The 25,377-nt window shown below is 33.7% G+C and overlaps 2 protein-coding genes across 2 annotated transcripts; one reads left to right on the top strand and one right to left on the bottom strand.

The window, feature by feature from the left end:
- Nucleotides 1-13,146: 13,146 nt before the first annotated feature.
- Nucleotides 13,147-13,721, bottom strand: LOC127123451 (uncharacterized). The gene is made up of 2 exons (XM_051053670.1): nucleotides 13,647-13,721; nucleotides 13,147-13,596 (listed from the first exon to the last, which is right to left on the bottom strand). Exons 1-2 carry the CDS (start codon nucleotides 13,719-13,721, stop codon nucleotides 13,147-13,149), a joined length of 525 nt encoding a protein of 174 aa, XP_050909627.1.
- A 9,234-nt stretch (nucleotides 13,722-22,955) lies between these two features.
- LOC127119758 (transcription factor MYB41) lies at nucleotides 22,956-24,837 on the top strand. The gene is made up of 3 exons (XM_051050065.1): nucleotides 22,956-23,279; nucleotides 23,372-24,097; nucleotides 24,507-24,837. Exons 1-3 carry the CDS (start codon nucleotides 23,017-23,019, stop codon nucleotides 24,541-24,543), a joined length of 1,026 nt encoding a protein of 341 aa, XP_050906022.1. The 5' UTR covers nucleotides 22,956-23,016; the 3' UTR covers nucleotides 24,544-24,837.
- Nucleotides 24,838-25,377: the final 540 nt, after the last annotated feature.

The raw sequence follows: 25,377 nt of genomic DNA, 5'->3' as shown, positions 1-25,377 counted from the left end.
ATTTGATAAAATTTCTCAAGGGACACTTTAAAATTCATCATCTTATGCATATATGATCTTCCATGAGCCAATAAAGTCCAAAGAATTGAAAGTTAGCAAGTTGGTTGATGGTGGTTGGCCAGATGAATTCATCTGATCAAAACTAGGTCTCCCTAGACCCTATCTCCTATAATTTTCACCATATGAAAATTATTCCAAGAGAAACGTTACTCTAAATTACATTCTAAACAACTTTCATGCTGAGACCTAGAGCTAGTTTTGCTTGGAAAATCATTTTCTATGTTGAAACATTATAGGTCATTTTGTCTAAACCCTAATTTGAAAGTCAACTTCCCAAGGCCATAACTTGCTCAATTTTTATGAGATGAAAGATTTCCAAGTTTCATAATCCAATTCAAGATGTCTACTTCAACTTTGATGTTTGTAGTGAAAGAAAGTTCAACTTTTATGAGCATGTGATATGAGGTTACATTATAGGTCACTTTTGACCTATACCATTGAACAAGTGATTTTTCCAAACTTCAAAAATGCATAACTCTATCATCCCAAATCAAAATGACATGAAATTGGTGACAATTTTGAAGGTACTTGAAAGAGCTACAACTTTTATGAAGAAACTTTTCTCATTTGAAGCTCACATATAAAGTTAAGCAAGGTGGAATATTGAGATATATGGTTTGACACTTAGAAATTTTTTCAATATGTTGAAATTTCCAAAATTCCACCTCAAAATTCATCATGATACAAGATCCAAATGGAAAAGTGTTGAACATGAAAGTTGCTTCTCTTGATCTAACCTTTCCGAAAAGTCCAATTTCATCCATTTTGGACAAGATTTGCTAGGGCTGCGCATGGCTTGAACATGATATCATCATTTGGCAAAGATCAAACTTCAAGCTTCCATATACATTTGCCTTGCATTCCAAGTTGATTTCAGACTTACTCACACTAAATTGTGGATCAAATGGAATGATCTCATGGGCCTATACACGCCCATGCACCCATGCATCACTCATTGCCAATTTTGGAAAGTCATTTGGAAGGTGCAAATATCACATGATCCATCTATAAATAGAGCTCCATATGCTCAGAATTCAACACACATTTGCGCCAACTTTGATCCTAACCCCCTAACCTTCCATTTGAGAGGATAAACTTGAGAATTTCGTTTGGAAATTGAGTTGAATTCTCACTGTTTTGAGATTCAAAACTCTAGGGATCCAAGATCTTTTGTGCATTCTAATCCACTTCTGCAAGCATACTGAGCAAGATCAAGCACAAGCCAAAGCAAGAACAGTTGAATCCAGACCTACATTGAAGGTATTTTTTAGAAAATTTCATCTCTTCGATTCTCTCTTAATTCCACTCAATTCTCTTGGATCTTTGATTGTCTGAAGTCCTACCAATGTAGGCAAGAAGATTGAGTTGCTTAGAAGTCAAATCGAAGCAACTCAGTTAACACACCTCAAAATTCAACTCCTCATATCTTTCTATATATGTGAAATTAGTTAAAATTGAGGTCAAACTTGTGCTCTATGCCATTTTTTCTTTCAGATCATGTCCTCCTTTTTCATTTTCTTGATTGTGATGAGTGAACCAGTCCGGCCAGGGTCACCGGAGAAGATGACTGGTCTTTGGACGCCGGTGATGTGTTGGCATGGTTCAGAGCCATTGATCCTTTTCAAATTGTTTTAATCTCGTACGTTGCTTTTAAATTCCAAGCCTATGCCGCGTTGACTCAAGTCCACCATGGAACGCACGCTGGTGGCCACTTGATCTGCCACCTCAATTAATGAGGGAGATCAAGTGGTCCACATTTTTTCTGATTATTTTAATTTCATTTTAATTGCTTTATTTTCATTAATTCATATTAATTTTAATATTGATCCAAAAAATATGAGAGTTTCACCAAAATTTTCAAATAATTTCCTCTTTCATATTCTGAATTAAAATTATTTTTTGGATCATTATTAATATTTTTCATAATTTAATTGATTTTGAATTTGTTTTTAATTGTTTAAAACTACTTTTAAGTCTTCAAAAATTCTGAAATTTTTTCTCCAAGGTCCTTTGACCTTGTTTGACCTATGATAAATCTCATGCCCATTTATTTGGTGTTTTGATGAGGTTTTAGGAATTTGACAAACCATATTTAATTTAAATGTGTTATTTTAGTATTTTTAATCTGAATAAATGCTAATTAATTTTGTTGACCAATTGTGATGACTTGTTTGAGTTTGACTCTTGTTGTTGGGCCTTGGTCAAGGTTGATTTGACTTTGTCAAGTTAATATCATTGGATTTAGGGGATTGATGGAATGTACATTCCATCTCCCAAAATGAATGGATGATATTAATTTGGTAAAAATCCTCCTTTGATCAATTTGAGTTTTCATCTATTCCCATCCCTCTTCATCTTATTCCCCTTCTTTATGCATTCATCTCATTTGGCCTATGATATCTCAAAGTCCTAAAGCTAGTTAATTGAAAAATTAACATGAGTATGGATGAGATTAGGCTACATCTTTTGCATATTCTTTTTGTGTGTGGTATGTTTCATGAGCATAGTCCATAATACTATGTCTCTAACATGCATTAACACCAAAATTTTATTGTCCGACCTCAAATAGTTGTGACTTCTACATAAGTCCAATTACGATTGCTTAATATAGCGCTAAATTTGTGACATAAAAGGCATAACATTCTAGTTAGTGAGATTGTAAGTCTCCCCTCTTTCATGGTATTGTGTGGAAACTTGGCCTTTTTTCCTTCCTTTGGAAGATGTCTTGGCTCAAGGATCCATGCTTGTGATAAGTGGGTTGAGTATTCTCCAAAGAATGTCTAAAAATGAAAAGCAAAAGCAAAACAATACTAACTTCTAACCTATTAACAACTAACTTTTAATTTCAAGCCATTTACTTTAATGTCATTTAATTCTAACTTTTATACATTTGCCATTGTTCATATCATTCTAATTGTTTATGTTAATGCAATTTTCACTTTGTTCACTTGGACCATATTGTGTGATATATTTTGTTTGTGTATACTTTGCTTGTTTGTGTGGTCTTTGACCATTAATGTACATAATAACAACAAAAATCCTACAAAACTTTTGTATGGACTATTGGCTTGATCTTGGACAAATGGACTTAGAATTTAGGTAACATTCCTATGCTAAAGGACTTGACCAATGCCAACTTATTGAGAAACCAAGTGCTTGCAATTTGAAACTTCATCTGATACATCATTCAAGATCCCTCTTAGTTCATCTTTAACATGATCATTGTGTAGCTGTTATTTTGAACCTGTGACTTGTGGAATTCATCTGCTACATGGTCTAAGTTTGAAGAAGATCATGGAATGGCTAAAGCTTGGATGTGGCTATCTTTATTTGATGCCTTTGCTCTTCAAGATAATATAATTGTGCATTTGTGTGTTGCTTGATTCTAAAAGTCCAAGGGAATTCTGGGTTTCTATTGACATTCTTGTCTATTGGATTGCTACTCATTTGGTCAGATCTTTTCAACTCTCAACTTTTAATTTTGTGCATAGGATTAGTCTCTTCATCTTCTCCCCATTGCTTTAATTTCAAAATCTCTCCCTTTTTTTTCAAAATCTTCTTTGATTGAGCTTATTTTGTTCTAAACTTTGACCACTTTACAAAAGATAGAAACTTTGGCCTTATGCCATTGAATTTTCAAACTTCCTTTTCTTAATCAAACTTGTAAATAGACTTAACTATACTTGACCTAAAATTTCAAAAAGCCAAAAAAGAACTAACTCATTCAAATCATTTTTCAGACCTTTGTGCCTTTCAAACTTAATTTTTTTTGTTAAAAGCAATGCATCCACTTTGAAATTTGTATCACAAACTACGAGGTTTTGATCCCTTTTATGTTGGTACGTAGGCAAAAGACCGAAGGTCTTGTCAAACAAAAAAATATAATTAATGAATTCTTTTCTCATCCCCCCATTCTACTTGTTTGTAAACATCATTTTTGTACCAAATACATATGCATACAAAAAGGGCTCCCTAGGAGTACCTAGGACACTTAGGGTGCTAACACATTCCCTCTGTGTAACCAACCCCCTTACTTGTAATCTCTGTCATTTTATTAGTTTTGATTTGAAAACTTCTTACTTTTGGGTTTTGTTCGTACTTTTTCCCTTTTCCCTTGGAAACAATAAAAGCGCGGTGGTGACTCTTGTTATTTAATCTCTAGCTTATCCATAGCTTGATGATCATGAATTTACCGCTACACTATTATGAATAGATTAATGAATCCCTCATAATAATTACCTGACCTAAAATAATTAAAGATTCCAAAAGTTATGTTTAATTGATAATAACAAGTTCTAAAATGATACAAGAATGGTCATGCTAGTAAGCATGATTCTTTAAGCGATTAGAGGTTACGATAATAAAAATTGTTAATAATTATACTTTATATGGAATGGAGTACCTAGATACATAGATACTCTTGAAATACTCACCTTTGTGAATGTGGAAGTGAGGACACTTCATATGACATCTCATGCAGATATTTCTCGAGTGTTCACTAAACTAAGATTGATGTTCATCACCATAATAACACATTTTTCAAAATACACCTAAAGAAAAGTTGTATGTGTGCTCAAGTCTATCAACATCTTTGACGATTTACTATTTTATAGAAGTGTTTGACGCTAATTATGATTTTTTTAAATTCAAGTAGAGAATTGTTGGAACAATTAATGACAATGCATTAATGTTGGAACCTTTTCCAAAGTATGTGTCAACGTTCTAATGTGAGGATGATTTTAAAAAACTCCTTAAATACCACATTTGACAACTTTCACTTCTTGCAAGGGTTTATATATTGGACGATGGTTACTTGAGGTGTGCTCTAAAGGGTATGGAAATTTTGCAAACAGAGGGAGCAATGAAAATGACTCACTTCTACGTAAAAGCCATTTCACAACGGGTGGAAAAGGGATACCACCACGTCTACCAACCGTTTTGAGGTAAGGGGTGGTTGTATGCATAATGCTTCCCACCATGGTCCTGCAATCATGATTATAAGCTATGTAGCATGCTACCTATCACAACAATTACTTTAAACAACCGTTATGATATTTTTAACGCATAACATTTAACAACGATTGGTGTAAACAATAGTTGTGATATATACACTGAGTTTATTATAAATTATGTGAAATGCTTATTTAGCTAATGCTTACTAAACATATAATCTTTCAATCTGATATAGAACATTACAATATGCAAAGTTAAGTTATATTAGAAGAACAAGTTCACGTTCAATGCTAGACAAGAGTTCTTCAACTCCTTATCCGTATTTTTCTCTTTAACGGTTATAACTTTGTTTAATGCTCCTAGTTCTTCAACCTCTCATTCCTTCACCTCTAGTTCATTTTGCAAAATATTATTTACGTTGCAAACAAAATTAGAGATGGAGAAATTGGCGGTTGAAGAACTACAAACATTAAATAAGTTTCTAACTATTAAAGAACGAAATTCAGATAACGAGCTCAAGATCTTTTGTCTAGAATTGTACATGCACTTGTTTTCTAATATAACTTTATCTATCATATTATAATTTTCTAATGCAATCTGAAAAATTATGTATTCAATAAGGGATTGAAAAAACACTCAAACCACATAAGATATAATAAACTCATCTTTTAAACAAACATTAACAACAATATTCACCAACAACAAACCTCAAACAACATACAAGATACAATAAACAACTCTTATTAGAAACAATAAAATCATCAACACGTAGCATAAACTACATACAACATAACACTTTTATTAATAACAACAACAACAACATATTAACTCATAGAATGTTTCAGAAACATACTTGTCTCCTATAATGGCATCCACAATGAAATAAGGATGAAGCTGAAGTGAGAGCTGCAGACATGTGTTAATTTTGAATGGATGTCATTCTGGATCTTTCACACAAGTTTGCAGCGCTCACTTTAGCTTCATCCTTATTATTGAAATAAACATTCCTACCTACAAGTCAAAACAAGCAGAAAGTTCAAACATTATGAAACAAGCTGTTAAAATAAAAACAATAATACATAAATAAATTTTGAAACATAAACTATTGTTAAGACGAACTTGTAAGGTAGCCGTTTGTTAAGATTTGATGCAACATAGGTAACCCTTCGAAGAAGACAAATTCGCTGCATAAGTTTGAGGTTTCCATATGAGAGAGACAAGTGACAGAGATGTTACGGTTTTTTTAGAGGGACGAGTGAAAAATATGTCAGGGTTTTGTTTTGAGAGAGACGACTGTTATGTACTGAAGCGAGAGATAATTTCAATTATATGTAAATAAGTAACACCTTTCACTACGACTGATAATACAAACCATGATGAAATGATTGCACCTTACATAATGGTTGTTTATAAGAACCGTGGTGATATACAATGTCAAGCCCATTATGTCACGATAAATGGAATTTTTTCGGTGCTAGGATTCAAACCATTTCACTCCAGGTACATTTCACTACAGTTGTTAATTATGACCGTAGTGAAATTTCTATTTATAAATACAAAAAAAGTGTCCAAAAAAGAGATATTACCACGTTAACAGGAAAACCATTGTAAAATGGGTGTTAAGAAAGGTCTATTTTGTAGTAGTGAATCCAAGAAGGATATCCCAAGAAGTATGTCAAGGGAGACTCCTCCAGCGAACTAGAAAAATCTAGCTCTCCCGGGCGAGACGACACAGAGAGCCTCAGGCCCATCAAGGTAAAAGAGGCATCCCAAGGTGAAGTCAGCAAAGTCGTGCGCTAGATACTCAATACTATTGCAAGAGGATTCCCCGGATGCAAGGAAACTAGCCCAGCCTATAAAAGCTACGCTCACCAAATTTTGAATATAGAAAACCTTCCTAATGTTGAAGGCAAATGCGAGATGAATATGTAAGAAGCCACAATCACCTTCTCTAAGAAGGACTCAGCTAGCATCCACCCTCCCAATGATGATCCCATGGTCATCACCATTAGTTGTAATGAATGGGAGATCAAAGGAGTTCTTGTGGTTCCTTTTGGTTGACTACATTAGGTAAAACAACATATTTACAAGATGTATTTTAGGCAAAATGTAGAATAAGATGTTCCAGCATGTGTTCCAGCATGTGTTCCAGCATCTGAGTGTGAGTTTTTCAGCTAAAGAGCTTGACATAACCAATTAAGCAAGAGTTGTTCACCTAAAGTGTTTGACAGAATTAGTCAAGAAAAATATTCCAAGATGTAGCTAAAATGCTTAATATAACTAGTTACGCAAGAGGCTCAATGTAAGTATGTATCATCTTGACTTGGTTTAGAATTAATTATATCTTTTTTTACCAAAAAAGTTTATATTTTTTAGCAAAAAATTATAATTTAATTTGTCTGTTATAGTCGTTGCCACATCATATGTTTGTAGTCTTATGTTATTTGATTGTGTCTAGGATTTCGAAAGCGGTGCAACCTATTTCCAAAATCTCTCCCACTCAAGAGACCATTCATTCGTTCCAATCTTTTCTCTCACATTTCGGTTCATCCAACTGTACACCTCAACGAACAATAATCCAACCCGCTATTTATGGATCAAATCTAAAATCGCATCCGAAATTTACTATAAATAGACACCTTCAATCACTTTACAAATCATATCAAAAACTTTCTGAATTTTTTATTTCTCATTCTTTTCTCTGTGATTTTGAGCTATCGGGACCTCACTTCTCCCCCTTTCAGATCGTTAAAATTTTCAAGTATTTCTTGATTTCTCTTAAAAGGATTATAAATTTCTTCCCATCCAAAAAATTATTTAAAGTGATCAATCAACTATCATTTTAAATTGAGAAATGATATTTCTACATCCAAAAACTACATCTACACCATATTTTCACTGTTCACCAATACGGTGAACAGTGAAATATTATAATAATATATTTTTTTTAAAGAGAATATAAAAAAAAATATTATTTTATTATTTTTAAATTATGTGATTAACCAATTTCATAATTTTATTAACCAACTTTTTATATTGTATTAACCAATTTTGAAGACTACTCAAAATTTATTTGGACAACCGAACGTTTATTAACCAACTTTATAATTTTATTAACCAACTTTTTACTTTTTATTAATCAACTTTGGTGTACTAAATAAAAATTATTTTTAATATTTGTATCTGTATTAACCAACTTCATCACTTCATTAACCAACTTTTTACATTTCATTAATCAACTTTATTTCATTACTTTAAAGACATTGTTTATAGTTACGGTTAACGAGTACTGTTCATACACTGTTCATGTACTGTTTATACACGGTTCACTGTTAATATTTTTTTTTAATTAAAAAAAACACTGTTCACCGTAGTGAATAGTATATACAGTATATGTATTTGGTGTAAAATGTGACGTATGAATAGCATTGTTGTATTAAATTATATTCTAAAGTGGTGTCTAAGATAGTGTACGGTTTAATTGAATTGTTTTATTCTAAGAACTTCAGCTTGTACAGTGAAACCTTTTAAAAAGTGTGACCTAAAATGTAATTCCTATTACTAATTTTTTGAATGGTGTAAATCAATTTTCAAACTTTTTCGAAATCCTAAAACAATAATAAGCCCTGCCCTAAACCTAAAATAAGGAAGAAAAATGAAGAACTGGTGTTACAATTAGTTCTAGATACAAAGAATACCAGGACACGTACATGATATTTTTATTTTCTAAAATCTAATGTTTGACATTTTGATCACAATTAGATAATTCTGACCTTTGAAAAGTGACAAAACTCGAGGTTTTATATGTTCTGCAAAGAGGGTGTGACATCATAGCTAGAACATTTCTCAATGGGAAACTAAGAACGGGTGAGAAGTGTCGGCAATTTTTCAACCTCTTACCTCATTTGCTTTTCAAAAGAAAAATTAAACTTTTTTGAGTAACCAACCTGATCATCTATATCATTAGTTGAAAACAAATGTTTCATAAATAGAATTCAAATTCATAGCTTCAGTAATATTTGATATATTGCACTGTGGATTTGAATATGCAATTTTCCTTACCATGATGCAGTCATTGCATGCATAGACATAAGTTTTATAAGGGTAAAATTTGTCTAAATTTTGATACAATATTAAATGGTAAATTCATCACATGATCTATATTCTACGTAGCTTTCGTTTTGTCTCTTTCTTTCCTACCACACAACTACAACACCCTTAGATGGCGTGAGAATCTCTGTTGATCATTTAAATAATGATACATTGTCTTTGACTCTGAATGGCCACCAAAAAGTTTGCTTTATGAAATGTGACTGAGGAGGAAACACGGTGTTGGCGTCTAAGAATTTTGAATGAAAAAGGTGATTATAGTATAACATTAACCCTGCAATGAAGACAACAATGATCGATTGGTAGCAGGTGGAGATTGCTTAATGCTTGAGAATTATTAATGATGCAGAGTTTGGTTGGTAATAACAATGTATATGAAGCATGCAAATAAAAAGAAAATGACAAAGTTTATGACAACATTGATGAGAAAATAAGCAACTCAGAATTTCCATATATCTTTTTTAAACGATCTTTATTCACCAAATCGTTGAATATATTTAGTTTTGGCAGAAAAAATCTATACCAGAAAGTAGAGTGAATAATTCTGATATGAGGTATTAAAATACAATAGTTAATAAATAATAAACTGCAAAGTTTATGATGGTGCAAGTGCAATTGTTAATTGTTGCTTGCAATTGTTATAGAGAATCTTTGTTAAATATGGCTAACACACTAATGACAAACTCATATCACAACAACTACTAACAAGAAGAAAAAAGAATCGATAAATCGCAAGAGAATGCAACACTCGATGGTTGGTTGCATAGTTTAGGCAAGTGTGCATTCGTTTCTATGACTATAGAGTGCTGCAGTTTCTCTATTATTGACATTGTTACAAGTCTAAGTCTGGCAATAAAATCCATTAAAGGAATATCCGTCCGGTCCATCCAATAATTAATTCATCTAATTTATCCATCAAACAAAAAATAATTTAATGGATTTAATTCAATCCATTCATTATTAGTGTTTGAGACATTTTTAGTGAGGAGAGATAGAGAGAATAAGGAAATAATGTTTATATTATTGTATTGAATGATGATACTAAATTACAAAATGTCTATTTATATACACATAAGTGATTTGAATATTACGTAAAATAAAAAAAACTAAGTAACAAATCCTAAACCCTAAATCCTAATTAGCTTTGGCCTTTGGTCACACAATTCAATTTGGATTATATCTAATATCTCAACATACCCCCTATAATCCAAGTTGTCGAAACACACTAATCATTATCGATATGAACTATTCATAATTTATTTCTCAACGTTAGGAACATGTCGATCTTCAATCCTTTGGTGAAAATGTCGGCCAATTGTGCTTCACTTAAGGAATGTCTTACTTCAAGTTCACATCGGTTTACCTTTTCCCTTAAGAAGTAAAATCTAGCTTCTATGTGTTTACTTCTTCCATGCAAAATTTGATTCTTCGCGAGATTTATGGCTGACTTGTTGTCGACCTGCAGTATCAGAGGTTTCTTCACTTCGACCTCGTTCTCTTCCAGCAAATATCTGATCCAAATTTCTTGAGGCACAATATAGGATCCTGCTATATATTCGGTCTCGCAGGATGATAATGCAACCACAAATTGCTTTCTCGAACACCATGAGATTGGGGCATCAAATACTTGAAAGAAATATTCAATAGTGCTTCTTCGATCTTCCTTATCTCCACACCAATCAACATTTGAATAACAAATAACCATAGCTTCTTTTCTTTCAGAGTCTCGTCAAAATAAAATTCCGTAGTTTGTCGATCCTTTTAAGTATCTCAGGATTCTTCTTGAAGCCTTCATGTGTGACACCCTTGGTTCACTAATATATCTGCTCATTAATCCGATCGAGAATCATATATCAGGTCGACTATTGCACACATATCTCAAAGATCCGACAATTTGTTTGAACAAAGTTGCATTGACTTTGTCTTCCTCTCCATGCTTCTCCAACTTCAAATTTGGTTTGATAGGCAAAGATGTAGGAGTAAAATAATCCATCCTGAATCTCTTGAGTATCTCCTTGACATACTTTCTTTGATGTAGCATCATACCTTGCTTCGACATTTGAAATTTCATGCCTAGGAAGTATGACAATTTTCCCAGATCCGACATTTCAAATTCCTTCTTCATCAGCTCTTTGAACTTGACAAGTTCTTCAAGCTATTTCCAGTTACTAGCAAGTCATTGACATATAAGCAGATGATTGTTATATCTTGTGCCACAACCTGAACATAGACACCATTCTTAGATTTGCATTTGACGAATCTCAATTCGACCAAGTATGAGTCGACCTTCTTGTTCCATGCCCTAGGTGCCTTCCTGATACCATAAAGCTCTTTATGCAATTTGTATACTTTCCTTGCTTTCTCCTGAATCAGAAACACAAGAGGTTGTGTGACATACACCTCTTCATCTAAAGGTCCATTCAAAAATGTCGATTTCACATCTAAGTGAAATGTTGACCAGCCTTGCTTACATGCCAAAGCTACCACTAGTCGTACAGTTTCCAATCTTGCGGCATGTGCAAAGAATTTAGAGTAGTCGAGTCCTGTTCGTTAAAGAAATCCTCAACCTACCAATCTCGCCTTATGTATTGCTATCGACCCATCAACATTGTGCTTCAACTTGAACACCCACTTCACTTCGATATCTTTTGTATGGGATGGAAATTTGACCAACTCCCATGTGTTATTTCTTTCAATTGCTTGTAACTCTTCGACCATAGCAGACTTCCACTTCATATTCTTTAAAGCCTCACTATACTTGATTGGTTCAGCACCTGCAAGTAAAGCAAAATGAACTACTCCTCATCTGTTGTGACTTCATCATCACAAATCACTTCATAGTCTTGAAGTCTTGTTAAACGATCTCTAGTTCTTTGAGGTCTCTGAATTGTGCTAGCCATAACCTCTATGACTTTGAATGTCTCAGGTATTTCAGCAACAACTTTGACTTTAACTGGAATATGGACAATATCTTCAACTTTGACATCATTACTTGCTTCGTCGAAATCATAGCTCATCAATGACTTGTCAATTGCATTACTAGAATTCCAATCCCAGGAATAATTTTCATCAATCACAATATCTCGACTAATCATAGTCTTCTGATTAATTATATTGAATAACTTGTATGCTCTAGTCTTATGATATCCTACCAGAATCATAGGTTCACTATTGTCATCAAGTTTCCTTCTTGCATTAGGAACATGCTTGTAACACATAGAGCCAAACACCTTCAGATGACTCACTGGTAGTTGTTTGCCACTCTACACTTCTTCTGGAACCTTGCTCTTCAGCTTCTTGGTAGGACACATGTTCAGTATATAAACATCAGTCGAAACAACTTCACCCCATAAGGATTTTGACAAATTATTTTGCTTCAACATGCATCTCGCCATGTCCAATATGGTCTTGTTTCTTCTTTATGTTATTCCCTTATGTTGAGGAGTATAATAAGAAGTTACCTCATAATCAACACCATGTTCTGTAAAAAATACTTCAAATATCTTGGATGTGTATTTTCCATCTCCATATGTTCGCAGAACCTTGATCTTCTTTTCATTCCAGTTTTCGACAAGCATCTTGAATCTCTTAAAGATTTGAATACTCCGTCCTTTCTCTTGATCACATAGATTCACAAATTTCGACTTAACTCATCGACAAACAAAACAAAATACCCGTTTCCACCAATGATATGCTCCTAAAAAATGACCATATACGTTTGAATGTACAACTTCAAGTAGGCATGAGGATTTCATTGGCATAGTGGAAACGGAAGACTTCCTGGACTGCTTTCCGACTAGACAACATTCACATAGTTTGTTGGGCATCTTAAGACTTGGTATACCAATTACCATATCCTGAGTGATCAGTTGATTGAGTGACCTAAAATTCAGATGGCCAAACATCAGATACCACAACCAACTATTTTTATGGTCGACAACTGTTTTCAGACATTATACCTCAGTCAAAGTAATCATGGTCTTAGATGTTCTATTCTTCGACGTATGAGATTTGAAGACGAAGTTATTCTGGATGTCGAAAATTTCTAAGGCGCCATATTTCATAACCACCGAGAACCCCTTTTCGACCAATTACCCAACAACTTAGCAAATTGCATTTCATTCTAGGGACATCGAGTATATCTTTTATCAAGGCTTTTGCTCCATTACTCCCTTGAATAACTATGTTTCCAGTACCTTCAGCTTTCAACGAGCTATTTTCAGCAAGTTTGACCCTGCTCTTCTTCGATTCGTAGAAATCTACTAACCATACTTTTTTACCAATCATGTGATTCGAGTAGCATGAGCCGAGGAACCAGATCTTGGACTCGACATGTTCATCTGCAACTGCAGCCATAACCACCATATCATCATAATCATCTGAATCTTGACGTGCAAAGTTCGCTCCTTTATCCTTGCCTTTTGTCAACCCTTTGTCTTTCCTGTACCAACGATGCTTGGCCAAATGACCCCACTTTTTACAATTATAACGTGATCAAAGTGAGAGGTGAACGTACATATTACCTTCTCAACTATCATCTTATCAGTTATGGTTTCACCATAACCCTTCATGAGATGAAATCCAAATAGAGTTTGCATTTGTTTTCTCCATCTAAGCTAATTCTTGTTGTCAAGAGTTGGAAGGAAGTTTGGTAAATTTTCGTTACCATTCATCTTTGCAACAATTGATCAACAATAACCCACGATCGCAGAAACACGATCTCTGACGTGTGATTCTTAAAAACATGATCAAGAATCTAACCGGAGCTCTAGATACCAATTTGTTAGTGCTTGAGGCACTTTTAGTGAGGAGATAAAGAGAGAATAAGGAAATAAGAATTGTATTATTGAATTGAATGATGATACTGAATTACAAAATGTCTATTTATTTACACCTAAGTGACTTGAATACTAAGTAAAATAACAAACTAAGTAACAAACCTTAAATCCTAATTAGCTTTGGGCTTGGGCTATATAGCTCAACTTGGATTATATCTAATATCTCAACATCTATCAAACTATATGGATGGATTGAATCCATCAATCTCATTTTATAAATTCATTGGATAATATTTTATTATTTACTTCTTAAATAAAATATTTTGTTAAAATAATATATTAAACATTTAAATTAAACAAAATTTCTTTTTTTAAAACAAAAAGAAAAAACATTTGGAAAAAAAAGCTTTTCTCAAACTTCACTTTTCTCCCAACATCAGTGATTTAATTGAATCACATTCTCTCCCTCTCCAAACAAGAACCCTAATTTCGTGTTCCTCAATTTCTTTTTAACATTCGGCCTACAAAATAAAATTCATTTCAATAATTTGGTGTTACAATCGCAGTTCATCTCAATCTTTCGGTGTTACAATCAAAATTCATCTCAAGGATTCGGTGCTACAATTGCAATTTGTCTTAACGTTTCAGTGCTACAATCGAAATTCATCTCAACGATCCGATGCTACAATCGCAATTCATATCAACGTTTAGGCTTTCGTAAATTCAAATCAACACCGACCATTTCTCATAACCCCAGTCTCTTCTGCGAGATATCTCACTTTAAGGTAATTTTCCATACACAAACTCGACATTTATGAACCAATTTGATACCTATGTTTTATAATTCTTATTTATCAGTTACATTTCTTTTTAGCAGTAATGATAAAAATTCACATGAAGTTTGGAGAATAAAAACAAAAACAATTCAAGTAACAATTTTATTGAAGACTACTTTATTTTTTGTTTTAATTTAAGTAACAATTTGCTGTCATCTTAGATCCTAGATATAAGTCGCAGTTTATTGAGTGGTGCTATGTGAGGTTGTTAGGTAGTGAGGGAGTACAAGTTACAAGGTTGATCTTTGATAAGTTGAAAGCTTTTTTTTCAAGAATATCTCAAGTCCTTAAATGAGACAATCACTTCATCTTCACAAAGGTCAATTAAAGGTAGTCCAAGCGTTCCCTTAAATGACTTGCAGGATTTTGGGACTTACAAAAGTAAATCGTGTGGACCATCAAAAAATGAGTTTGATTTAGAAACTTATTTGAATGAAAAAAAAAATTAACAATGAGGAATATGTTGATTTGGATGTTTTACAATATTGGAAAGCAAATGAGAGTAAATATCTCAAATTTTCTATATTGGCACGTGACCATAAGAGTATTCAAATTACTATAGTTGCATCAGAATCAATATTTAGTATAAGTGGATGTATACTTGACAAGTATCAAAACGCTATTTTACCTGAAAATGTTGAAGCATTGTTATGTCACATGATTGGCTTTTTGGAACTCCAGGTTAGTATCTTCAACCTTTCTATTTGTATTCTTTTTATTTATCTTCTTTTATAATTAATGTATGTTTAATTGTTTTCTACTTTGATTCTATTTTGTAGCTGCATTTGATTTTGATGGACCCGATTTTGTTGAGGACCTTTCAGCCTTCTTTTCCATTAACATGAAGTTACTTGAAGATGTCATATATTTTAGGAGAACATTCTACAAAGATGTTATAACTTGAAGTTTGAATACTTGAACGATTATAATTTTATTAGTAAAATGATTTATTAGTATTTTACCTCTTTCGATAACCAATTGTAATTAAAGGTTTACAGGTATTTTAAATGTCACTTGTTTGGTGAAAATTATATGAATGGTGATTCAATTTTGATAAAAATGATATGCTAGATTTATTAGTATATTATCTCTTTTGATGTTGAGGTTTTTTATTATTAAGGTGGTGATTTAGAATTATTTGATAAAAATTATATGACAAGTGATTCAAGTTTAGTGTTGCATGTTTAACTATGGGAGCTTATAATGGAACACTTATTTTTAGAATGTTCAACAAGAAATATTTTGGTGAATCAAGATCTTTAGATAAAATTTATTTCTATCCTGTCTTAGAAATAATATTAGTTTTATAATTTAATTACTTCACTTATTTAATAATAATATAATGTGATGGTTTTCACTTTTCATTCTATAAAATATAAATTATTAAAAAAATTAAATAAAATATTTAAATTAATATTTTTTGGATATATGGATATCCATCCATTAAAAAGATGTTAATGAATGAATTTGTTGGATTTTTTTCTTTATGGATGAACTGGATTGAATATTTTTAAAGAATGTTTAATGGATTGTCAATAGGTTAATGAGTTATTTTGATCCATTCATTAGGAATTCAATCCATATTCATTCAATCCATCATTTTGCCACCCCAACAAATGTTATATCTATATTATAGGCCATAAAACAACAAATAGTTGGGCAAACTACAAAGACAGGGCGAAGCTCGCTCCACCCACTCTGCTCGCTAGCCTCCTATATGCTTGATATTGTTTATGAGTTATACTTAACACGTCACATGAATATAAAATACTATGTTGTTGTATTCTAGATTTTTGTTACGAACGCTGATTTAAAACATATATTGACAAACTAATCTTTCTTTTTTAAGTACTCAATTGTTCATTTTCTATATTTGAATTCTCAACTTTTTAGTTAATACTTCTCCAGTGCTCTTCAGTTCACCAACGAAAAGTCTACGTACAATGATTCATACAAAGAAACTAGCTAGCTACCATTCATTCATTCAATCTTTAATATAAGATAATTTTACAAACGGTTATGTGTCGTGTGCAAGGCCCGCAAAGATGGTCCGATATCAAGCGCTGAAGGGGAATTCACACCGAACAGTTGAACTCTTATCTCTACCAAGGACACGTGATCACGCCCTTCATCATATCTCTCACCGTTGATATCTAATCGAAAGATCATCTGCATTAAGCATCAGATTACACGTGGGTGATTCTAACCACCCATATTATATAAAGATCATATCCTGCTATTTCAGGTACTCAATTCATTCTCACTCTCATACTACTTTTCACTCAGTAACTAACTTGAGTATATGAGTGCTAACCTTGTAGGTCTTCTCCCTCTCTGTCATATCAGATGCTTGTTCCACCACCCAACGACCTCATTCCACCAATTTACTACTCGTTTCTGGTTCATAAACAAAACAGTGACACCGTCCGTGGGAACGACTCTTTATTCCTAATGTTTTTCCACGAAAACCATCGTGCCTCCACTAAAGACGCATATCCATAATCTTCTCTCTTAGATCACCAACGTTGAGGCTAACAAAGCTCTTCCTCCTCTACTTGAGGATGATGCAGTCCTCGTGAACTTCCCGTCCACTTATATCCAAGAAGATCTTGCTCCTTCAAAAAATAACCAGGGAACATTCCATGTTTTACTCTTTCGACCTATGCAATAGTTCTGCCATGTCAATAATTTACAACAACCTCTTTCACTATCGTTGCTGCCTAGACACGAGACGCTTCCAAACATTCAAGAGCTGCAAGCCAACATAGAGAGGTAAGAAGCAATCGAATTGCTGAATATTGTCTACAACCTAGTACGACAAAAAAATTCCCAAGCCTTACCTTACATGATACTTTGAATTGAAGAGAACTTGCAACAAAATCCTTTGAGAGCCAACACAACATGTGGGGCAGCTTCATGCGAAGACCACACAATCATACCATAATTAATTGCAGTAGATACAACCTTACCATACAGAGTAGTCCGAAGTCACCAATTCATAACGGGAGTAGAAGAAATCGTACTCCCTTGTCCAATTTCAAATGGAGAAGTGACATATGCACTATACCAAAGGTTCCTCGACCCCATAGTTCACAAGCTATCTACTCCCCAAAAGGGAAAAGTATGACGTAGATGAGACAATTTTTGAGCGGAAGAGGAACCCACTCTCCGTGCATATTCTCGACAGCAGAATCCCACAGTCCTTTGATAAACTCCGGAGGATGAAAAGTTATGATTACACTAGAGATTCATATGAGCACGCCGAGCATGTTGATAACATGATGGATTATTAGTACCCTCGGAGAGCCGTGAAATGTAAAATCTTTGCATTAACCCTCAAGGGAGCTGTCATGACTTGATTCAAAACCCTCATGGACGGGAATATAGACTCATAGAAGGAACTATGCGATCTACTACCAAGGCCATACTTAGCGGGATCATGCAAAATAAGAAATAAATCATGCGTGAGTACATTAATAGATTTACCAAGGTAGTTGTATATGTACGAGGTTCAAACGATGGATTGAAGTTTTGGATCTTCAAAAATGGACTAATATTAGATTTCATGTTCATATAAGATCTGAAACATAAAGGAGCCTATAGTTTAAGCGACTTGTTGAATATGGCTTATCCCTATATCAATTACGAAGAAGAGCTCCTAGCTGAAGAGAATACCCAAAGTGAGAAAACCTATGCAAGACTGGGCTCTAGAAAAGGATAGTAACCATTGCAGAGATGGAGGGGAATAGGGACCTTGATCCAGATTTTTTCGCATACGCTCCTCTAAACACATCAAGGGAGAAAATTCAACGGGAATGTGAAAATACTGAGTTCAAAGAAGCCAGGATTAGGAACCCCTATCCGGTTAGGGATCATCTAGAACAGACAAATCAAAGTATTATCCTTTCCATAAAAATTATGGCCATGATACTAATGAGTGCTTCCTGCTAAATATTGCAATTGAGAAGAAAATTTGAAAAGGGTCGGCTCACCGAGTACATCAGAGACAAAGGTCGAAGAGGTGACTAAGACAAAAATAAAGGCCATATAGAAAAGGGTGAGTCCCCAAAGATGAAAGGGTCTTCTCGATAAAAGAAGGATTCTCCAAAGAAGACAATTGGAAATGGAAACGACAATACTTTGCTTCCATTAATAAGAGGTATTTCTAGATTAAAAACCCTCCTCCAAGGAGACTATGAAGAGGAAGATTACCAAATTAATGACAGTCTGCAATAAAGAAGGAATGACCTATGATGGGAAGCCATAAAGGCCAATCCTCGGGTTCTGGGAGAGCGGAAAGGTAGGAGAAATCCCGAACGGAATTTTCCCTAGTGATAATGACAACAATGGAATTTTTTATATATCCACGATCCTCATTGATGGGTAAATCTCATGTGACATCATGTACACATAAACCTTTGAGATGCGTGGACTTAAAAGAAAAACATTGGGGCCATATAAAGGATCTGACCTGCAGGCCTTTAAAGACACCATAATTTTCCATACGGGGGTATATTGAGTTGATGGTCACCTTGGGAAAAGAAAGAGACACCAGGACGGTCGACCTGCAATTTTTATTGGTTCCCTGCAAGAGTGTCTACAGCTGTATCATAGGCAAACCTTTTGCAACAATGTTGCACGCGGTGGCCTCCCCGATCTACCTCAAGTTAAAGTATCACAATGTCCACGACGAGTTGATAACAATTTGTGTCGACCTGTTTGGAGCATAAAGGGTACAAAAAGCCTTGCAACACGATCATAAAGGAATAAAGACAAGGAAATAGAGATCAACATAGCCTCTCTCATCAAGAATCTATAGCAAATAATAATCAAACTGCTTACAAAAGAAGACCATGGATCCCCATAAGTACTCAAAAGTGGTTCATACTTAGGAGGTCCAGGAGAAAACTTTGAGTAAGTTTTGGGTGCAGAGTATCAACTCAACTATAGGAAAATTTGCAGCAACCACGTCGATTGGTTAAATTTTCCTTTATCATATATTCCTGTAATACTCTCATTATCAAAATGAATTAATAAATTTTTATTGAATTATAACCTTTATGATTGTAAATGATATATAAGAATCAGGGGTGTTGTTGCAAACGCCGCAGACAAGCGACTAAAGTAATAAAAACATCGGAGCAAAACAATTATGGGTGTTATTACAAACACTAAAGGCATATAACCAAAGCAATCAAAACCCCGCAGGGAAAATCACATGGACAAACATAACAAGTCACAAAATGGTAATTTGGCCCCCTTCCCCCTCCCAATATCTAGCCACTTTATGAGCATAAGTGAGTCCCCACTACATCGACCTCAAACTAAGGATAAACTTGGGGAAGGTAAGAGGTACCAACCTTTTGGTTGGGAACGACTCTCAAAGACATCCAACAAACTTCAGGGAACAACGTTAGACATCAGCAAATTCCCAGAGAACGGACTTGGGGAGCTAAAAGCAACATCATAACAAATAAAATCAATGTTAAATGAAAAAATGAAAAAATGAAATAATTCCATCGAGTAACTATTATGGGATTAATTTATAACAATTTTTACACCAAGAATGCTCTTTTTGGACAAATAAATCTACGAGGTTGACTCGTCCCCAATAAAGACTGTTTTCCCGTCCATCATATCTAGATTAGGATGCAGTTGCTCTCGAGAAATATGCATCATGGGATAAAATAATTTCATTTGTTGAATAACATTTTAGAAAGAAACCTTGCAGAATAATGAAGTTGTCTTCCACACATTTCAGATGCATCTCTCTAAGACTATCCCCAGTTCTCTTCCAACATTCTCAAGCCTTTTTCAGAGACGACTCCAAGTCCTCCACCCTCTTATGAGAAGATTCCAAATCCTGGCCTGCTTCTACAAGAGCGACCTCTTTTATGGACAAAGCCGATCGGGCAGACAATTGAGCTTTATATTTTGCCTTTATCTCTTGCACAAGGGATGACACCTTCTCAGCCAATACATTAATATGTCCAAAATTATACGCTTTGGTCCCTATCTCCCTCAACAAAATGTCCGTCCTAGTAAGCTCATCTCAGTAGCGAAATCACTAAATAGTAAGAGCATTGATATGCTCCTGAAGCACTTCTATCTCCTTCTAGAGGTGGCCGGGCAAGAAGACATCACCCTTCCGACAACACCAAAGGCCAAGACAATTGGCGCTCGACGAGTATTGTACGCTAGTTCATCCAACTCTTCTTGACAAACGACCTCATCTTTGGTTGAGAAATACATATAATCCTCCTCGGAAATATATGACCAATCATTAGATGGTTCCGAATGTCCACTTCAAAGTCGTTGAAGGAAAGGTAGAAACATATAAAAGAAAACAAGTATTCATGGAGAGGAATGACACACTTGTCATACTTCGTGCAAACTCCTCTTATCCTCTTCGGGAGAAAGCACCCCACAATATAAGGAGCGACCCACTTCAGTAAAGGCATGATCTAAGCCACCTTCACCAACGAATACAGAAACAGTATCCAACGTCTTTTGGTCTACCTACACTGCATAATTATCTCTTGTTGCCATTCGGGTTCTAGGTTGAAAGTTGTCCATGTCGAAAAATAGTGACAACACACAAAGAAACAATCATAAGAAAAATGCAAGATCAACACAAAGACAACTTCACAAAGTCGTTTATAGCAACATAATTCACTGAAGCATGAAGCAGAGGAAACATAATCTCACAACTGTCCTCTACGGTAACCCTAATAAAGTGAGCAAGTGTATAAAAAAAGAAAGTTTAGAATTAGACATTAGCTTGAGAAGATAAACTCGATAACCCATATATTGGATGTTTTACTAGAAGAGATGGCATAGGCACGAATGAGGAAAAAATAGGAGGAGATTGAGGAAGATTACAAAAATGAAAAAAAAAAGCTTCCAAAATGTCACAGATGGTGATAAAAAAGAATTCAATAACCCCATGACTCCTTATATATTTTTTACGGAAGATGAACTGCACGATCCTTAACATTGGGAAGTGCAAAATGCATCACCAACGGTAAATATTTCTTTGCGCACTGTTCAAAAAACACTCATAAACCTTACTGCTAGAAATAATCATTATCGTGAGAAATAGGGTGACATGTTGAGACGTACCTGCAAGACATTACTAATAACAATAAAAGAATGAAATCCACTTTCTCCCAAATACATCAACCCACATCAAAGACTCTTTTGCTCCTTTCCACCAGAGTTCGAAGCGAAGAAAAACTCGATAAAACTGTCGCTCTACGATGTAAGAACAAAGACTTAAAGGACAACTCTTTTGGACCATCCACAAGCGAAGAAGACCCAATAATAAGTGTTGAAAGGGAATTCACACAGAACTTGCAAATCTTCATCTATATCAAGGACACATGATCACACCCTCCGTCATATCTCTCACCATTGATATCAAATCGAACGGTCATCCGCACAAAGTGTCGGATCACACGCGGGCGATTCTAACCGCCTATACATATAAATGTCAAATAGTGTAATTTGAGATATTCAATTCATTTTCACTTTCACTTAATAATTATCTTAAGCATTAGAATACTAATTTTGCAGATCCACATCCTCTCCACTTATCGAAAACTTGCTTCCCTGCTTGAAGATTTAATTCCACCACTCTACTACTAGACGGAACCAGAACGAAAGCTGTAAATTCTGTCACATGTATAAATGGCTCTACCAATATTTCAGTTATGCGTCACGCCCTACACCATCCTACGTACCATGTTCATGGGCATGCAGTTTCTGTTTTTGCTACTCTCATAATCATGCATATCTCGATTGTATCGAAAATCTTCAAATATTTTAAAGTTGAGTTTATGTAAATGGTCAAAGTTTCAATATATTAAATGACAATAATGAAATTCAAACTAGTAATTTAATCTTTTGAAACCATATATGTTGGCACCTTCAACAATTTCAATGAACTTACCTTTATGCTTTAATTAAACGACACATACACTACCTAACCCAGTAATCCTGAATTGAATTCATAGTAATATTTATGTGCCCAAAAAAAAAATCCTTCCATAGATGAAAAATGCCAAAATAGTCTCTAACTAGCTAGGTTGCTTCTTTGACACTGCTTCCTCAATTACCAATTGATATACGTGTTGATATTTTAAAAAAAATAATTAAAAAATGTTGGTATCATTTGGTTTTACATCTATAAAACCATACATAATATGCAACCTATGCTAAGTTCCTATAACCTATAGTTTTAATTTGTCTTGGAACATTGATTCATATTGTGCAATATCATGGGTAGGTCACCATGTTGTGATGAAATTGGTGTGAAGAAAGGGCCATGGACAGAAGAAGAAGATGAGAAGCTGGTTGATTATATCAACAAACATGGCCATGGAAATTGGGGAACACTTTCAAAACGTGCTGGTTTGAATAGGTGTGGGAAGAGCTGTAGGTTAAGGTGGACAAATTATTTGAGACCTGATATTAAGAGAGGAAAATTCACTGATGAAGAAGAAAGAATCATCGTGAATCTTCATTCAGTACTCGGAAACAAGTATATATCTACGTCTTTCTGCTGATATTTATAAATCAACAATTTTCATTAAAAAAACATCTTTAACATATTTTTTTTTTTTTTGTGTGTAGGTGGTCTAAGATTGCTGCACATCTTCCCGGACGAACAGATAACGAGATAAAGAATTTTTGGAACACAAACATGAGGAAAAAGCTTTTGAAAATGGGAATTGATCCTGGAACTCATAAGCCAAGAACTGATTATAACCATCTCATGAGTATTTCCAACTTACTTGGAATGTCAAATATAGGCAATACTTTTAGCAACAACCCTATTGGTTTTCAGCCAGATATTACTCACATAGCCAAAATGCAATTGTTGCAAAACATGTTACAAATTATGAACACCAATAATTCATTTGCTATGAACCCTTATAGCTCTTTAGGAAATATTATTCCTAATCTTAATCCGTTCAATGTGCTTTTGAATGGAGCAAACACAACTCAAACTAAGGAGTCATTAGGTTTGAATAATGGTGGTGAAGAATATGCTATGAACCCTAGTCTATACTCTCATGGACTAATAAGTGAGTTTTCTAAGCAAGATATTTCAAATGGTGGATCAAATTTACAATATCTTGATTATAGCAAAATGAGAAGCATTTCATGTGAAAATAATCAAGAAGAAAATCCACTTCCTGCTTTGGTTGCTTCCTCTCCTAAAACAACTTTCAATCAAGTGGAAAGTGACTTTAAGAAAGCTCAAATGTCCATTCAATCACCTTCAAACATAATCTTTGACGATTGGGAGAAGTTCATTGATGAATCAAGTGACTCCTACTGGAAAGAGCTTCTAGAGTAAGGCTCTATTCTCACTATTTTTGTCTTTCCCTTTTTTTCAATCACTAGATAAATATTAATTTTTCCAAATTTTTGTCACTAATTTAGTTATGTCTAATAATTTTTAGTATAACTCTAAGTTACTATTACTCTAAATTGCATATAGTCAAATTTGTGGTTGTGATCTTTAACTACCTCAATTTTTTTTTAAATATTAAACTATAATTTAAAACCATAGATTATATATATATATATATATATATATATATATATATATATATATATATATATATAATATATATATATATATATATATATATATATATATATATATATATATATATATATATATATATATATATATATATATATATATATATATATATATAATCTTGATATATTTTAATTTATTCTTTTAATTTTGCAGCTTGACATGCACTTCTCCATCAAAAATTCCATGGTAGAGAAGAATCATTGATTATCTTTGAGGAAAGTCCCATCAACACATAGTTAAAGAAATTCATCTATTTTGATTCATTAATTCAGATACAGCTTTTATATGTGTAGATTCATTTTTAAGTTTATACTTGGGATGTAATGATTATGTTTACTGTATTTTATGTTGTACAAAATGAAAAGGCACACATGCATAAATACTTTTGTATTTAAAGTTACAAATCATATTTCTCGTAGTTATATGCTCTATATTGCATCAAATAAACTTTTGTAATAATTATTACAATTATAAATATTTTTTGATCTAATGATACTCGAAGTAATTATTATTATTATTATTATTATTATTATTATTATTATTATTATTATTATTATTATTATTATTATTATTATTATTATTATTATTATTATTTTCCTTGCCGTGTTAAAATGTGAGAAATCTAAAATCGTTAACGAATCCATATAGTTAAGTATTTGACTTGTGCTATATATAACATATAAGTCAACTTTGTCGCTATAATTTCTCGCCGGCTAAAGAAATTTTGTACTATACAAATACAACTATCACATCAAATGATGAATTAACATGTATAAGCATAAATTAGAAGCTAGCTAATCCGTTAAAAACATAAGATATATTTTCATTTATATGTGTCCAGATTCCTGACCTTATGTTAGGTTAGGTTGTTTACGTTTTGAACAAGTTAAAAAAATAGAGTAAAGGATGCAAGAGGCCATAGATAATGCAACTGCCTCATTGAGATATTGGTTTAGGTAGGAGAGATGATGCAATTGATTGTGATTAATCAAGGGCACAACACAAGTTATCTTCCTTTCTAATT

Source organism: Lathyrus oleraceus, chromosome 2 (genome assembly GCF_024323335.1).
Source record: "Lathyrus oleraceus cultivar Zhongwan6 chromosome 2, CAAS_Psat_ZW6_1.0, whole genome shotgun sequence".
NCBI lineage: Eukaryota > Viridiplantae > Streptophyta > Magnoliopsida > Fabales > Fabaceae > Lathyrus > Lathyrus oleraceus.
The sequence above is the reverse complement of the archived record's forward strand: the minus strand, read 5'-3'. Positions and strand labels throughout refer to the sequence as shown.